This window comes from Erythrolamprus reginae, chromosome 1, assembly GCF_031021105.1.
Source record: "Erythrolamprus reginae isolate rEryReg1 chromosome 1, rEryReg1.hap1, whole genome shotgun sequence".
Classification (NCBI taxonomy): Eukaryota; Metazoa; Chordata; class Lepidosauria; order Squamata; family Dipsadidae; genus Erythrolamprus; species Erythrolamprus reginae.
This window is the reverse complement of record NC_091950.1, coordinates 59,498,690-59,517,273: the sequence shown is the minus strand read 5'-3', so window position 1 is coordinate 59,517,273 and position 18,584 is coordinate 59,498,690. Positions and strand designations below refer to the sequence as shown.

The 18,584-nt window shown below is 37.3% G+C and overlaps 1 protein-coding gene across 3 annotated transcripts in view; it reads left to right on the top strand.

Annotated features, from left to right (window-relative positions):
* TTC8 (tetratricopeptide repeat domain 8) overlaps positions 1 to 18,584 on the top strand; it is a 38,684-nt gene that overhangs the window by 7,900 nt on the left and 12,200 nt on the right. For all 3 annotated transcript variants that reach the window (XR_011559256.1, XR_011559257.1, XM_070753753.1), the window contains exons 2-13: positions 1,227 to 1,347; positions 2,053 to 2,116; positions 3,396 to 3,555; positions 4,560 to 4,649; positions 5,659 to 5,703; positions 7,304 to 7,389; positions 9,796 to 9,883; positions 10,776 to 10,886; positions 12,262 to 12,401; positions 13,325 to 13,499; positions 15,298 to 15,420; positions 16,243 to 16,326. Coding sequence is in view for 1 of the 3 variants with exons in the window: in XM_070753753.1 (XP_070609854.1) it covers positions 1,227 to 1,347; positions 2,053 to 2,116; positions 3,396 to 3,555; positions 4,560 to 4,649; positions 5,659 to 5,703; positions 7,304 to 7,389; positions 9,796 to 9,883; positions 10,776 to 10,886; positions 12,262 to 12,401; positions 13,325 to 13,499; positions 15,298 to 15,420; positions 16,243 to 16,326 (1,287 nt within the window). In the remaining 2 variants the exon portion in view is untranslated. The remainder of the gene's footprint in view (positions 1 to 1,226; positions 1,348 to 2,052; positions 2,117 to 3,395; positions 3,556 to 4,559; positions 4,650 to 5,658; positions 5,704 to 7,303; positions 7,390 to 9,795; positions 9,884 to 10,775; positions 10,887 to 12,261; positions 12,402 to 13,324; positions 13,500 to 15,297; positions 15,421 to 16,242; positions 16,327 to 18,584) is intronic.

The following is an 18,584-nucleotide window of genomic DNA, read 5'->3' as shown; positions in this document are numbered from 1 at the left end:
ATGTGGAAGGGGGGATTAAGGAGGGCAGAGCGTTAGAAAGGGGACCTAATCCATCCTAAATAAACACCCGGCCTAGACTCCATAAGAACAAGGGAAACGTGTATTCACGGGGGCAGCCATCTTGGGATGATCACGCGGAGGCTTGAGGCAATCATCTTGGGGCGTTCCCGAGGGTGGAGTCCACAGCTCCTAATCACCAGTAAGCCACTCGCAGGGGGGGTTGGCATCCAAAGCCCACATGGCCAAAGCAGGGGGGAAGAGGCACATGAAATCCAACAGGGATTCATCAGAACATGAATTGGCCTCTTCAATTGATCATTCCTCCCCCTGCTTTCTCCCATTTAAAGGGCTCTCACAAGACCACCTCGAGGGCCACAGAGCAGGCAAAGGAGTGACACCACAGGGCTCTACAAAGAATCTCCGAGAGGGCCAGAGCAGCAGTAGAAACATCCCAAACACCCAGGGAGGACCCGGGACAGGAAGCAGCCAGTGCAGCAGGGGATCCCCTGGCACTAGACGCTACCAATATCCCAAGACCACGGGGGAATCTGTGGGGAGGATCAGATTCTCAGGACCCCAAAGAGTTACAGCCAGTGCAGACAGAACAGGACATCCCTCTACAGGAAAGGCCACACTTTAATCAATTATCTGTAGCATGCCCATTCTACTCAGCTTGATTGGATGGGTAAGAGATGTTTGAAAAAGAGTCATATCTCAGGTACCCTTGTCCTAAGCCACGGTTAGCTTTAAAGGTAAGCACCAGCACCTAAATAGCACCTAGTGTTACTTCTGCCTTGTACCTGGCATCATTTACTATCTGCTCAGCTGCACAAATCCTTTTATTTCTCTATCAATATGTAATTACAGTAAATATTCAGTAGTATGGCCTACAGATTCTGCCTAATTTGAAACTGATCACTTTCTATTGCTTATAGGTGAGGGAGGAAGTATAGGAAATGATTAAAATATCTGTCCCTTCTAATGTAATATTGGGAGTGACTGAGCTCTAGTTGTTCTGATATGTTTTCTACATAATACTTGCATTGAAGACTATAATGCAGCCAAGATCTCAGTATCCCAAAAAGCCCATTTCCTTTTTTTTTCTTTTTCCACAAGTGTCAAATAATCTGCTGGCCTATGTGTTTTATTGAATTTGTAAAACATTGAATTTATTTTGTAGACATTTTAATTTACTGGGCTTTGTTTCCTCTCTGTCTATATTTTAGGCTGCATGGTGTTTAAAAATGCGAGCATTAACAGAAATGGTTTATGTTGATGAAATTGAAGTGGATCAGGAAGGTATAGCTGAAATGGTGCTGGATGAAAATGCAATTGCACAAGTTGCACGTAAGCTGCCTTTATATCTGCTCCAAAATGTATTGCAAGAAGCAACTGATGATTCCCTCCCTAGGATATTCCAACATTCCTTTTCAGTTGTTAATTTCTTTTTCCCCTAAACCTGTTCTATGGAATGAGTGACTGCTATCAGTTAAACTATTGTGTTGTATGTTCTTTACAATTATTATCTTCAGTTTTGATAAAGTAATACATTTTAGTGTCAAGTAATATTGCAGTTTTAGAATTCAAACTTGCATTTTGTTTTAAAATCTTAAAAATCCTATAACTATGAATTTTCAAGTACATGTAATCTTCATGTACATTTTGTATTTGATCAATGTTGCAACAAGCTAAGAAATTGATTTTCAAGAAAAATCCCCAGTGCACTAATTAAAATCTCCAGTTTTAATTACTTTATTATGAATGTAATTCCAGCACTTCACAGGTAGCATTTTGTTTGCAAAAGGGAATTATCTTCTTTGCTGATTCTGAGTCCAATTACGATGTTGTGATTAAACAAAGCAGTACATTTTAAAACAAACAATAGCATTAGATTTTATTTGTGGCACTTCAGCATTTGTCTGTGCTTGGCATCTTTTCTCTTTGGGTTTTATTTAAAAAAAACCTGGGAGAGGGAACCAAAAGAAAATGGCAAAAGAAACATATATAGGAAAGCATCTATAAAGCTAATGATTTTGTTTGTTTGTTTGATAGGACCTGGTACTTCACTTAAAATACCTGGAACTGGTCATGGCGCTGGGCCTAGCAAGGCTATCAGGTACTGTACTTAGTGTCTTAGTGAGGTCAACTAATTTGGTTATTCGCCCTGAGTCCCAGGGCATTGGGCAGCATAGAAGTCAAACAAACAAACCAACAAATAATATTTTCATTATATTTAAGTGATCATCATCACATAGAATTATAGTGAAACAGAAATAAATATGTATTTTATTTCTTATGTTTTGAGATGATTTGAGCTTTTTGTAATTGTCATCCAGGTGGCAGCTACTATTAAATTCTTTTCATTTCAACTGGTCAAGAAAAGCTTTATGGGCTGGTGTCCAACCCCCTACTTAGGCAGGAAACCCTACATTACTTCAGACAAATAGTTATCCAACATCTTCTTTGAAAACTTCCAATGTTGGAGCATTCACTGCTTCTGGAGGCAAGCTATTCCACAGATTAATTGTTCTAACTGTTAGGAAATTTCCCCTTAGTTCTATGTTGCTTCTCTCCTTGTTTAGTTTCCACACCTTGCTTCTTGTTCTGCTCTCAGGTGCTTTGGAGAATAGTTTGATTCCTCTTCTTCGTGGCAATCCCTGAGATATTGGAACACTGCTATCATGTATCCCCTAGTCCTTCTTTTCATTAAAAAGTGTGATATCTACTTTGAAATCTGTTTTCCTGACTACATTCTATGAAATATCATCAAAGATTTAATAAAGTTCTGTGAAAAAACATCATTGATTGTTTTTTGTATTATAAATGGACAACTAGCTGAAGGAAAGCTTCAGTCTATTTATTACCGTAATTTTTTTCTTTAATGTGTTTTTCTTGCTCTAACAGGATGCAAACTTCAAATAATTCTTGTTCTTTATAGTGAAACATAAAGTGGTGGGATATTTTTCTGTCTCATTATAGATGACAAATGTTCTAGTCCTTAATGAGATAAGAAGCTACTAGCACATTTTGTCAATATATTCAAAGCCCAAAATATTCTATAGCCAAATAAGTTTGGGAATACATTACAAGCAGTAAAAGTGTGAACAAAAATAGCAATACAAAAAGAAGTATCACATTGTAAAAGATAATATAGATGATCTCTCTCAAAAAATAAGAATTATGTAAGTTAGTTAATGGAGTAGTGAGTAAATCCTAAAGGAGTGTGTACGATAAATGTAATACGTATGTCATTTTGTGCATAGGAAATTGAGTTAATGCACATATATTTATATGAATAGTTCCATATGGCAATCTACTCTTTTTGATTTTGCAAATAGCAATAAATGCTTCTGTTTATCCTTTTATCATACTCTTACATGTTTGGATCATTTCAGGCCAGTGACACAAACAGGACGACCCCTGACAGGTTTTGTACGACCTAGCACACAGGCTGGGAGACCAGGTAGCATTGAACAAGCCTTAAAGACTCCAAGAACTGCTCACTCTGCCCGTCCAATGACTAGTGCTTCAGGGAGATATGTCAGGCTTGGAACAGTAAGGATCCTCCTATGTTTTTACTCTTGGAAATTGGAACTACATGTATATATCATAGGAAGGATTAGGTCGTGTGTCCCCCTTAATAACATTAAAACCAATAGCATCTTTATATTTATTTATACCAGAGGTAGGCAAAGTTGGCTCTTCTATGACATGTGGACTTCATCTCCCAGAATTCCTGATCTAGCATGATTGGCTCAGGAATTCTGGGAGTTGAAATCCACAAGTCATAGAGAAGCCAACCCTGGTTTATACGATCAGACTTTTGACAAATATGTGTATTCTATATAATACTGATAGGACTTTGCTTATTTTTGCTTACGGATCAAAGGTTCAACAAAATACACATACATCCATTTATGCATAGTAATGAGGGAAAAAATACACTGGTGTTATAGTCCTCTAATCCCCACTGGATTTAGCTTTATATCACATATCTTTGATTAATAAATAAATATGCTTTCACGGTTGCCTTGTATTGAATCTTCAAACAAATTATAGTCTTTTTTTATTGTTTGGTATCTGCTCTGCATGTTACTGATAACAAATGATATGTTCCATGTTTTCCATGTGCTCTTTATTATTTGCATTTTATTATGCTCATTATTATGTAGTAACTTTTCATTCTACCCAATGACCTTTGTTATTGGATAGCTTAGACATGCTAACAATAGAAGAAAAATGTGAAGCAAATGAATATTTTTTCAGAAAGGGAGATTCCTAGATTACAGGTTACTGAGAGCTATCCAGTTATATGACTCTGGATGGGCACTACAAAGCCAATTTCCTGTTAAGCTCTGTTGTCGCTGTTGTTACTGAGGAATCAGTGAGAGTCTAGTTGACTCAACTCTAGGAGCAGTGGCAACAGCTGGGAATTATGCAAGTGTTACAATTTTTTTCATATATTATAGGCACTATATTGATTTCTCAAAACTGTATACTGTATTGCCAGTTATAATTCAAATATGTGCCATTTAGTTTGATGCTTTTTCACACTACAGGCCTCCATGCTCACTAATCCTGATGGTCCATTCATAAATATATCTAAACTGAATTTAAATAATTATGCTCAAAAACCAAAACTGGCAAAGGTATGTGCTTGTTTAATATACCATTCTTGATTTGTTCATTTTAAACCTTACCTGTTAATTAAAATAGGAGTTAATAGCTTTTGTGTTTTCACTATTTTTTTTCAAGAGAGATGCCCAAATTCAGTATAGTGCAGACTCTCAGTCCAGAAAGGCAAAAGAAACATGCAGCCTGCACCAGGCATCTTGGGGCCTTCCTATTCCCCGGAGACACCCTGTGCTTCTTATTCTTACCTTTTTGCCTGCCCACTCAGGGATTAAAATCCTCCCTGCCAAAATCCAAGCTGTATTTTCAGCGCCTGAGTGAGGAAGAACACTTGCATGCAGCCAGTACCGGGCCTCTAAGGGCATTCTCTTATACCCCTGAGACACCCTGTACTTCTTATTTTACCACCTTTCTATTCAGGGCTGAAAATATTATTGTGATTTCGATTGCCTTTCATCCCCAGAGACTGGGTGAAAGAGCTCCTAGCTGAAGAATTTTAGCTCCATGCTTCAGTAGGGAATGATAATATATAGACGTGGAACTTGCAACAAAATTTTGCAATAAGGATGTTCAGCTATGGCTTATTTCAGATACACACCTGCTACATAGTTTGCAAGTTGAGATTTAGTCATTATATATTCAAAAGCATATGCCTGCAAAAGGATTTCAGCTATATGAAAGCAGGCATTAAGGATTCCCACTGGAGGAAGCCAAAAATGCTCTCCAAGAGCCACTGTGCGAGCCAAAAATCAGCTGGCTGGCACACACATGCCTGTTGGAGTTGAGCTAGGGCAACAGCTCACGTGCCAGCAGATATGGCTCCGCGTGCCACCAGTGGCACCCATGCCATAGATTCGCCATCACTGGTCTAGAATCTGTACTTCTTTTTTTTTACATTGTGGCAACCAAAACTGAATGCAACATTCCAAGTGTGGTCTTACCAAGGCATTATAAAGTGGCATTAACACTTCACATGATCTTGATTCTATCTCTCCGATGACATATTTTACATTTGTTTTTTCATAGGCTTTGTTTGAATACATTTTTCATCATGAGAGTGATGTTAAGAATGTAAGTATACTTATTTTTAAAAAGTTAATGTTCTTTCTGTTTTTATTTTGAGTGTGAGATAAATATGTAAGAGTTGAAGAAAACAAATTCCTTATTCCTTCCATCCATGATAATGGTTGTTGTGAGTGGTCCATGACCAACTCAGTTAATCACAGATTCTGAAGAGGATGAGCCGGGTCCGTCTTGGCACCCTTGGCCAGTGTTCTTGACAAATGAGTCAGAGAGTGAGAGTGAAGGAGAATGGGAACCTGGGGAACCTCCAGAGACTGCAGAACCCCCACTGATGGTAATGTCTGAGTCAGAGGAGGAAGGAGACATGGATCAGGAGTCCCTATTACATGCCCGAATCAGAAGGTTACAAAGCAGACAGGAATATCTTTATGGGAAAAATTTCAGAAGGTGAGTCTATGAAAGAAAGTATAGACAGTTAATAGCTCTAGGAAACAATTGACCACACCCAGACAGGATATAAGTGAGGAATCATGGGGAACAAAGGTGTGGAGGTCCAACATTTGTAATGGTGGAAGTCCTAGATTCGGGATTCCAGAAATGATTCGCTGGCAAACTGCTCCTATTCTTCTAATTTCATCGAGCAGAGATGCAGCTATCTGAGGGAAACCTGGAGATTTGTGAGTGTGTATGATCGAAGAAACATTATCTGACTGAGGAAGTTTAAGTTAGCTTTGATTCTCGGCTGCAGCCCGTTTCTTATCTCTTATCCAATTTAACTGGAAAAGCTGGCAACATGGACTGAAATGCTTGACTTTGCTTGTACAAATCCTGTTTTACATATAAAAGAGTTTGATTTGAAATTCTCCCTTGGTTCTGATCCGAGTAGGCCCAAGGAGAACAATGGTATTGCATTTTCTTACTTTAGAAAAAAAAATACACAATGTATTGTTTTTGGTTGAGTTCAGTTTTTTTTCTTGTTAAATAATTTAAACTTAATTTGTTTAATTTGCTTAATCAAATGATTGTGGTTTCCCCCCCCTCAAAATATAGTGATCAGTTGAAATCAACAGATGGCTCTGAAATCAACTGGTTTTTGAAAACAGTTGCCATTTCTTGTTAAAGAAATGCTGATTGATTGATTGATTTCCATCAAATCAGTGTCAGTTCTTAGCAAACGTTATCTTCCCACTGCAGAGGTGGGCTGTTAAGGTGGAATGGTGACGTGTGCTCGCCCCATGGCTCAGAAACTCCAAAAACCTCAAAAACGATAAGAAAAAAGGCTGGAAAAACCCAAAATGGGGCGCATAGAGGTCAAAACCTTTTTTTCCTTTGTTTTCCTCTTCAAAATATAGGTATGTCTTATAGTCAGGTGCGTCTTATAATCTGAAAATTTTGGTAGATGGTAGAGCAGTTTAAGCAATTTTTAAAATGCCTTTATCAAGAAAGCTGCCAGGTTTGAATGGGTTAAATTATGCCATCAATTATTCTTTTGCCATTTCAACTCATGAGACAAATTACAAAAGGGGAAAATCTAGCATATTTATCTGGTTTAATCTTATAGGGTTTTTTTCAACCTGCTAAATATTCAGAGTATGTTCTTTTCTCCCAAAATTGAAGATGATATTTGTACATATGCTTCCTTTTCAAGGCTTTAGATTTGGCAGCATGTGCCACACAGCATGCCCAATTCAAGGACTGGTGGTGGAAAGTGCAAGTTGGGAAGTGTTATTACAGGTAAACTAGGAACCAAATTTGTCTACTTTTTATTCCATCCAATTTTATGTCATATGTGAATTTGATAAATGTTCCCTCCACTGTTCATCTAAATAATTAATAAAAGTGTTAAAGAATGCAGAGTTCAAGATTGAGCCATGTGGTACTCACTTTATATTTCTTCACAGTTGGATGAACAAATATTAATGAGCACTATTTAAATGGAATGTTCAAGCAAATTTAGTTAATTATCACTCCATCCAGCCCAGGGTACCTTAAGTGATTTTCTGAAGGTGGACTATTTTGTAGTTTACTAAATTCCTCCTAGAATAGGGGATAGAATAGAATAGAATAGAATTTTCTATTGATTGGACACACAAGGAATTTGTCTAGTGTTTACCACCTAAATTGTCTAGCACTTCACCCATTTCACAGGATTTCTAAAGTTCAGGCAAACCAGCAGCATTTTTTTTTCAATATGTTATGTTGTAATTTATGTTGTAACTCTTGAATTTTAACTCATCCAAATGCATCCAAATATAAACATATTCCTCAATTTGCAACAGTTCATTTAGTGACCTGATTCAAAGTTACAACAGCACTAAAAATGTGATTTATGGCCTTTTTTCAGAGTTATGACTTTTGTAGCATCCCCATGAACATGTGATCAAAATTCAGATGCTCAGCAACTGGATCATATGACCATTGCAGTGTCCCAGGGTCATGTGATCACTTTTTGTGACCTTCTGACAAAGATAGTCAGTTTGGGTAGCCTGATTCATTTAACAACCAGGTTAGTAATTTATCAACTGCAGTGATTCACTTAACAGCTGTGACAAGAAAGATTGTAAGATGGGAGAAACCCACTTAATGGCTTAATTGCTATAAGCGGGTTGGTTGGCTATGTTGTAACATTTTGATTAGTTGATAGGGGTGATACCTTGATTGGTTGATGGAGTTGATGTTTGCAAATTGGGGTGACATCCTGAGTAGATGTTGGCGTTGACGTTTGCAGATTAGTCGGCTGTTTTGTAATGTACCTCTCAACTACCAGACATGTGGAAACTAGCCCTAATGAACAGATTCTAGCCATGAAAACCAACACCGGACTCAGAACAACACAGGACACCATCACCTATCACCCTCACCAGACCCAAAACCAGACCCATCCCACAGACGAAATACAACCACCACAAAGAAGCCAAACCATGGCAGCATCTCCAACTGCTGCACCCCCCTCAGATACCCACACAAAGCAAACTGATCCATGCCATTAACACATAACCAGACCACAAACTCTGAGCTAATCCAAAACCAGGGATGTTACATCACAGACATACATTACAAAACAGCCTACCAATCTCCAAACATCAACTCCAACAACTACTCAGGATGTCACCCCTAACCTGCAAATATCAACTAATCTGCAAACATCAACTCTATCAACTACCTACATAACTATACCCGTGAAAATCTACAAAAACACACATACACAAAGGTAGTCCTTGACTTACAACAATTGAGCTCAAACTTTCCTAACCCATTTGTTAAGTGGGTTTCCCATCTTATGACGTTTCTTGTCACAATTGTTAACTGAATCACTGCAGTTGATAAGTTATTAACCTAGTTGTTAAGTGAATCATGTATGTATGTATGTATGTATGTATGTATGTACAATGAATTGTCCTAAAAATGCAAATTCCAGGTGTAGTTATAGAAGAAGAAGTTACAGATATCATGATCTCCAAGACTTTAAAAAGGTTTATTATTCTAAGCTTTTGTCAGCCCCTGAAGAAATGCTTGCTTTTTATGCGTTGCCGATCAATTTAGTCATTGCACGCATAATGGGCCCACACCCTTGCCTGTAATTAGCTTTGTTGTTTTTGCCTTAGTCATGCTGGCCAAAGGAGATGTGGTTTCCATTGCCTCCTTCCCCATTGTGTATTGCCTCTTTCTCTTCAGGGGGTGGGTGGGTGATGCAGAACTATCAGATATTACTTTGAAGGCATTTCTCCCTCCCCCTCATTGCTGCTCCTCCATTTCAGGCACACTCATTGCCTCCTCCAAACATTTCTTCAATGGGAATTTTATATTCTTGGTGATGTCAACAGGGGCTGACAAAAGCTTAGGATAATAAATTTGTAAAAAATTACAGATATTATGATGGCTGTCTGTTCTTCTTATATACACATATACACATCACACACACACACACACACACGTTTCAAGTTTTTATTCTGCCCTTCAAAATTATTTACTCTTCATAATTGTTCAGTGTAACAGGTCAATTTCATTTTTACAAGTCAAGTAAATTGTAGAATATATATTCTCATTTTTAGTGGTTATAATGTATAATTATTATAAAACATAACCTATTTACTACTAGCTTGTTGGCTTTAACATATTTTTCATTATAAATTTGTCCAGACTAGGATTATACCGTGAAGCAGAAACACAGTTTAAATCAGCTCTCAGACAACAAGATATGGTAGATACAGTACTGTACTTGGCAAAAGTAAGTTGGCATTTGTAGTTGAAAAATACCCATTATTTTAGTGGTTTCGAACTCTTGGATTATAATTTGAAAGCTCATTATTATAATTTGTTTTCAGTTGCTAATGCCTTTTTAATATCCTATAAGAAAGGATAAGTTAGAAGTTTTTTCTATTGCTATTGCAATACATAGGTAAATCTAGTTTTAGAATGTCATTACATTGCCTGTTTAGCTGTGATGCTGGCTGCAATAGAAATGTTTTGTATGGTTTCCCCCACCTGCCCAGCCCATGTATAGGTATAATAAATATGTTAGTTATCTGATTTCAGTCTCCTGAAAAAAATGGTTTTTAATACAATCCTTTCCAAATTCTTGAACTTAAAAAAAAAACAACAACAGCCGATAGACTACTTTGTAATCTCTCTTTACAAATTAGAATACAGTTAAAATCCAATATATATATATTGAGGGTAGTTCCTATCCTTATATTTAGTAATCAGCATTTCCCAACTGGCATCAGTTGTCCTGTCACTCTTGAAAGTTCATTGTTTGCCATGTCTTGCTGAAGGCCTAACAGAGAAGCCTACTATCCAAGAAAAAATATGTAACCAATGGGTTCATGAGCTGGAATTAATAAATGAGTTCTGCAGAGGGACACAAAACAGTTGCATTGAATATTTTAGAGGGGTAATAAGAATGTTGGTATTTTTAAAATCATGTTGTTATCGTTTGTGGCATTATCTCAATTTTGTCCTGGAAAATATGTAGAGGCAGTGCCAAAATATGGAGAGTTGTATTCTAGCCTTAAATGTAGCTGTATGCACAGAATTAATATATGTGTATATGATTTTCATGGCTATAGTTATTATAAAAATCTTAATATTGATGGAGCTACATTCATGTATTTGCCCAGGTATATTACCGCTTGGATCAGCCTTTGACAGCTTTAAATGTTTTCAAACAAGGTTTAGAACAATTTCCTGGAGAGGTGTCCCTCCTTTGTGGCATGGCCAGGATTCATGAGGTATACAAATCAAAGAATTTTTTTTTCATCAAGAGGATAGTTGATGAGTATGCCCTCAAAGTTGTTTGCTTTAAATTGTAGTACATAGATGTGCGGATAGGTTAATGCTAAGGAAGCAGAATGGGGGAACAACTTTAAGACTAGGCTTGTGGCTTCTTTGTCCTAAAATGTAAAAATAGGAGCGCTGACCTTTTCTCTAGCAATTCCCCTTCTAATATTTCTAAAACTGTTGCAATAGCTCTAGGTTTAAATCTAAATATTAAGGACTGAAATTTTGTATCTTTTAGTTACAGCTCTTCCAGCTTCCACTGAAATAGCTGCTTATGGTTCAGTGTTAGAAAAACATCCCTGTATGGACAAAGGAATCATTATCAGATCTTTTTTCTAGTATTCATTTTTTCAAATGATAAAGAGATGTAGACCTTAATGAACTAGTTGATTTTTTTTTGCAGCTGGGTAACGGGAGAATGGAGGTCACATATACTGTGTTTCCTCGAAAATAAGACCCTGATATTTTTTTGAACCCTGAAATTGGAGGTTCAGTTACCCTACACTCAAAAGCCTGATTGGGCTTATTATCAGGAGATGTCTTGTTTTGGGGAAAACAGTACATCAGTATTACTGCACAGTACAATTATTTTAGAGATTACAAAATGGTAAAGAGAATCCATTTGTGTGGGACATGATATGTGATTAATACATATATGCCCATATTTTAAAGTATATTTGTTCTTGTTCAGTATTTTTATTCACCCTAATTACCTTTGAATGATGTTTTCAGAACCAGAAATGTGAAATCCCAAAGATAATTTCATGTTATCTTTCTCAGTTACACTATAATTTATTCGGTACAGCTCCAAAATTTCACCCAGATATGCTTGATGCAGCAGATATTTGAAAATTGTGATAAAAGCTACAAAGTTGCGTATTCCAACACTTCTGTACAATGCTGTTTGATGAGGACTATTGGTAGGCAATATGTTGTATTCAGTCTAAATAGAATAAGGAACATTAAACTTAAACCATTAGTGAAAAACTGCTCTGAAAATGCTGTAATCATAATCAACGAATTACAAAATGATGATATAAGAAGCATTTATAAGATAATATGCAAGCTTGCACTACAGAGCTACTGATAAAAACTTGAGTTTTATTTTATATCTTGCATAATCTCAGAACATCATTCATATAATTAGTTTTATATGTTTTCGGAGAGGGGCGGCATATAAATCCAATAAATAAATAAATAAATAATAATAATAATAATAATAATAATAATTGCTGTAATATTCTTTAATATTTGAGGAATTACAACACTTTGTTTTCATTAATCATGTGTAAGTTAAAATACTTTTATCTTTTCATCTATTTATAGGAAATGAATAACATTTCTACAGCAGCAGAATTCTATAAAGATGTGTTAAAACAAGATAATACCCATGTGGAAGCCATTGCATGCATTGCAAGTAATCATTTTTACTCTGATCAGCCAGAGATAGCTTTACGTTTTTATAGGTAAGACGATAGTAAATATATATTATTTTTGAAATAGTAAAATAGAGTAAAAATGAAAAACAAAATGGATGGGTATGTGAAAAATATATTAAGTTGTACACTAACTCAGTGGGTTGTCTGTCAAACTTATGAATTATAGCCCTGATAGGAACCTAGAAAGAAACTACTGCTTAATTTTTATACTAAGACATCCATAATAGGATGTTATACCTGTAGAAATATAAAATTGATACAAAAATAGTTTGTCGTGAAAGCGACTGCCTGTGGAAGCAGTATGCTCCATCCCATATTTGGGTAGATCAGGTTGCTCTGATAGACTTGTCTCTAAGAAATGAATGCCATATAGATCAAGTAACAACTGTAGTGACAGAATCTTGCAAATCTGAATGCATTTACCCCCTCCCTCACATTATACTAGTGTGAACTAAAGAATGGCCTGACATATTTACTCAAACTAGTTCCTTGGAATGGGCTCAAGCCATACTTGCTTATCATTGCCTTGGTAACAGCTCTTCCTTCTGTCTTTCAAGGCCATTCTTTATTCACACTATTTGGCTGTACTGGAAAATCAAAGCTATCCTTGAATAGGCAAGACTGTACTGTTCCAAAGAAAAGTTCTTGGATGTCTCAATGAAGTCAGCAGGAATCAAGCTATTGAATGAGGAGAACTGTTGTATGTGGGGGGGAGGGTGTGCGTTCTAAAATAGATTGCAACCAATTTGTGTGCGTTACACTTCTGTGCATGCACAGAAGGATCCTGGGCAGATGGGTGGGTCCTCCCGCTGCTATCTGTTCTAAGAACTGGTCCAAACCAGGAGTAACCCACTGCTGGTGGGTGGATGGATATATAGAATTTGCATGAGCACAAGAAACTTTCGAGAAGCATGCTCCAAATGACTTGTTTCCTTTCTATTTTGAATTAGGCGACTCCTGCAGATGGGCATTTATAATAGCCAACTCTTTAATAACCTAGGCCTCTGCTGTTTCTATGCCCAGCAATATGACATGATTCTCAGTTCATTTGAACGTGCACTATCTCTAGCAGAAAATGAGGAACAAGCTGCAGATGTGTGGTACAACTTGGGACATGTAGCTGTGGTAAGAGTAATGCTTGTTAACAATACTTTGATGAAATATTTATGCAGAAATGATTAGATTATAGCCCAGAAAGCTATAAACTACTTATCAACTATCAGAAAGATGCAAAAAGAAATATTTTTGCATGCCGTAAATCACAATACATTTATTTCCTCATGAAGAAGGTAGAAAGTCTCAATGGAGGGTTCTTATACAGTATGTTGCTATAAGGAAGACTGATGTAGCTTGCCTGAAGATTTTCCAAACAAAACTTTCACAGCATGTACATTTCAAGGGTAAGACTTCTCATGGAGAAACAGCCTTTGAGAGGAAGTCTTAGTTCAATTAAATCTAAGATAAAGTGACATCTGAAAACTTCCTTGTAAAATATATATCTAATTTCTGTGTATTGATCATTAGAGTGAAAGATTGAAAAATGAAAGTAGGCTAACAAGGATTGTAATACTAATCTGATAAAATTCATATAATTTACTGAATTCACTTTACTAATTAAAAAATTAGTAAAGATTGGAAGATATTTCTCAAGGACAAGTAATCTGCAGTACAAGTAATGACATTTTATTGCAGCTCCCAAAACTCACTAAAAGGGCAAAAAAATGCTGGCCCTGCTCATTCAAAGACATCCTGCAACCATCAGAGAGGCATGATGACAGTACCACAAAAGGGAAGAAAATATGAGGATTACAAATGATGTAAATAAACAAAATGCAGCCAAAGGAAATACCATATTTTTCAGAGTATAAAACACACTCCCCATCAAAAAGAGGGTGAATATTTGGGTGTCTTATACACCGAATGTTGCTGAAGCCCTGCCCACCATTCAGCCATTTTCGGTCTTCGCACATCGTGTTTTCAGCCTCCACATGCTCTTGTTTTAAACCTATTCCAGGCTGTTTGGATCAACCCAGCACATTGCAGCCTCTGTGCCTCGGTACCTGGCCTGGGACCTTTCGAAGGTACTCCTTTGAGGCCCTTGAGGACTTCGCTTCACCACCTTACCTGTTAAAGTACCGTTTCTGGTGGCGATTACCTCCACTCGAAGGATCTCAGAACTTGCAGCTTTGTCTGTCTGGGAGGATATTGGTATATTTCATTCTGATTGAGTAATCCTCTGGCTAGACAGTACGTCTGTGCCAAAAATAAACTCCTAAAGTCCAGGAGATCGTCCTCCCTAATTTTTGCTCCAACCTTCGCACTCATTAGAGAGACAGTGGCACACCCTTGATGCTAGGAGGGCCCTAAAGATATACCTCAAGCGTATGTTGGACGTTGGCTGGTTGATCATTTGATAATTTTGTCAAATACCTTCCATTTAAATTGAAAATGATATTGCCTCCTTTCTTATGCTTTCAAGAAATTTAATAAATTTAATTTACTGGATTCTACTCAATCCAATAAAAATTCCAGATAATAAAACACTGTTTTCTACAATGGTAAAATTAGGAGTCATTTGTTTTGTGAAATGAGCAGCAGTATAATTTTGAAAAATAAATAAAAATAGAAGAATTTAGTTCCATTTCCACTTTTTTTTTACAGAAAAGGTTTGAATGGAAGCACTAACTCTAAATGTTGTTTTAAAAACCCCATGTGGTCACAAATCTTGCCAAAATTACATTCCCATTGTATGGAACATCTTTACACTCTCTTTTTGATACTCCCAATTCAATCATTTTAGGACTAAGAGGAAGCAAGAGTAACACATACAACTATATTTCCTTCCCAGATTTGTAATATCTGAATAGGGAAAAATTACCTGGTATATAGAAACTATGGACATATTCTGTGTTTGACTTCTCAGGGAATAGGTGATAAAAATTTGGCTCATCAATGTTTCAAATTGACTTTGGCTAACAACAATGACCATGCAGAATCCTATAATAACTTGGCTGTGTTGGAAATGCAAAAAGGTCACATTGAGCAGGTTAGTATCAAATTTAAAGGAAGGTAGGTATTTCAGTTTCTATAGCTAATGTATTTTAGGAATAATGGTTTTTGAGGTGGATGAGGACCATAGTAATGAAATCTCATAAGCTGCATCAATGATAGGAAAAACAACTATACAAATGCTTTTAACCTATCCACGGTGAGGTAGGAGGTTTCTTTAAAGTTGATATGTACAAAATGTAGTGTTGCAGCTGTAGAATATTCCACAGAATTACAATTCTGCCTATAGGCTATACCAATACAGTTGTAATGAGTGTTTTCAGATCTTTATCCTCTGAATCAGAAATATTTTCTGATTCTGTGATCAGTCTGACATAGAACCGTTTTGGCTGAAACACCACAAATATTTTGCTATTTGGAAGATTAAATTCTGGTAAACCAGAATGGCCAATATAATATGGAGGAGAAAGAAATTTAACCTATCCTTATTGAGTCTATTATGTTACAAACACTGTAAAAATATGTTAGCTGTAAAGCCCAAATCAGTCCTCCAAGAAAAAGAGTTGCGTATAGAGTGCATTATGGTAAAGTAAATCCAAAGTCAGAGTCTTGAAAGTCATTAAAATTGTATTTGTAGCATTGGGTACCATGCCCAAGCCAAAAACACTGTTGAAAAATGAAATTTATGTAATTATGAATTTCTCCGCATACTTTTAATGTTTAAGATTTGCTCTTTGGATATCTACCGTATGAACAAATTAATTGCAGTGCTCCTCAACTTGGCAACTTTAAAATGAGTGGATATAAATTTCCAGAATTTCCAGCTAGCATGCTTTAGTTCACGGTTTCTATGTTTTAGGCAAAAGTGTTTCTGCAGACGGCCTCATCAATAGCACCTCATATGTATGAGCCACATTTCAATTTTGCTGTTTTGTCTGAAAAGGTAATGTAGTCACCCTTTTTTCATATGTTTGTATATCTTAAGTATTTTTGTCCTGAAATTTTCCTGGAAATAAGTTAATAGCAGTAGCATTTAGACTTATATACTGCCTCATAGTGCTTTTACAGCCCTCTCTAAGTGGTTTACAGAATCAGCATATTGGCCCCAACAATCTGAGTCCTCATTTTATCCACCTTGGGAGGATGGAAGACTGGTTCCATCCTTAAATTAGTTTATAAATGAAAGACAAAATCTGATGTACTGAGAAGATTTGACAAAAAGGAAACTAGGTTGGAAAGGAGGGGGGGAAAGCAATAAATTCACAAATTAAACTTTTACTGCAGAAGTCTTTTATAATTTGCTCATCTGAAATATTTGTTCCAGTCTCAACCTAGCAGTCCATGCATCTGTACTGTGTTAAAAGACAACCCCATGCAGAGTGCCTTAGAGTTCAAAATGAATAGGATATGAACTAGGGTTGTATTTTTTACTATCATCATCATCATTGGCAACCTTCAATCTCAAAAGACTATGGTATTGTGCTCTGGAAAGAGTTCCTAGAGCGTCATCTAAAGTGGCTAAAAAGGCCAATCCAAGAGTGGCAATCTCTTCCACACTGAAGACAGATCCATTCTGTGCTCTGCCTTTCTGCCCCTCTGCCCCCTGTCCCTCCATTCTGAGACTTTGCCTCAGCCTGCTGAATAAGTGTCTCCTCAAAATGGAGTAGGCCATGCTGCATCTTTAACCTCGAAGCTGAATGATCAGAGGTCAAGGATATAAGAGATCTTTTGCAAGCAGCTTCCCTACCACACTAAGAAGAGAGATATTGCAGTAGTTGTTACAGTCGCCCCTGTCATCTTTGTTCTTATACAGTATGATGATATTTGCATCTTTCATGTCCTGTAATACTCCACCTTCCCTCCAACAGAGATAGAAGAAATATAACTCAGAGTAGTGCTGCACCCAGCGTGCCATTTGCTGCGTTTGGTCCTGGATAACATCGCCTATAGCACACTTCAAAGGGGCAAATTTCTTCTGTGCTGGTCCTAAGGCCTGCTTGATACCATAATACGTTCCTTTGATGTTACTTGTGACAGCTGCTATCTGGATCCAAGAGCAAAGCTGCAACCAATAGTCATTTGCACATCTGCTGGCCTTTTGGACTTTGTTAAGAGCAGCTCATAGCAACTGTTTGTTAAGATTGCGCACACTGGAGCAGGCTCTATATACAATCAGTGCATATGCAGTCAGACAGAGGCATGGGTAGGTTAATATGGAGGATAGACAGTTACCCAAGCAGCAGATTCCCCCCTCTCCACATCACGGGAAATAATCCAACGGAACAGCACAGCCGATATGATTGGTTCCAGCTGCATTGCAGGAGTTATCAGAACGTGGCTGTACACAGTCACGAATTGCTTCTGGAATTCCAGCTCCGGATTTTGCCTCAAGGTTTACAGTGTTCCCTCGATTTTCGTGGGGGATGCGTTCCGAGACTGCCCGCGAAAGTCGAATTTCCGTGAAGTAGAGATGCGGAAGTAAATACACTATTTTTGGCTATAAACAGTATCACAGGCCTTCCCTTAACACTTTAAACCCCTACATTATTTATTATTTATTTATTATTCAGATTTGTATGCCGCCCCTCTCCGCGAACTCAGGGCGGCTCACAACATGGCATAAACAATCATAACAAATCCAAATAGTTTAAATATTTAAAAAGAAAAAGTTTAAAAGAACCCCAATATACTAACAGACACACACACAAACATACCATACATAAATTGTACATGCCCGGGGGGAGATGTTTCAGTTCCCCCATGCCTGACGGCAAAGGTGGGTTTTAAGAGCTTTACGGAAGGCAAGGAGGGTAGGGGCAGTTCTAATCTCCGGGGGGAGTTGATTCCAGAGAGTCGGGGCCACCACAGAGAAAGCTCTTCCCCTGGGACCCGCCAACCGACATTGTTTAGTTGACGGGACCTGGAGAAGGCCCACTCTGTGGGACCAAATCGATCGCTGGGATTCGTGCGGCAGGAGGCGGTCTCGGAGATATTCTAAATTGCAATTTTCCATTCCCTTAGCAACCATTTAGAGTATTTCTCACCATGTTTATTTATTAAAGTTTATTAAAAAAATACTTATTGAAGGCAGACGAAGGTTTGGCGATGACATATGACGTCATCGGGCGGGGAAAACCGTGGTATAGGGGAAAAACCCGCGAAGTATTTTTAAATTAATACTTTTGAAAAACCGTGGTATAG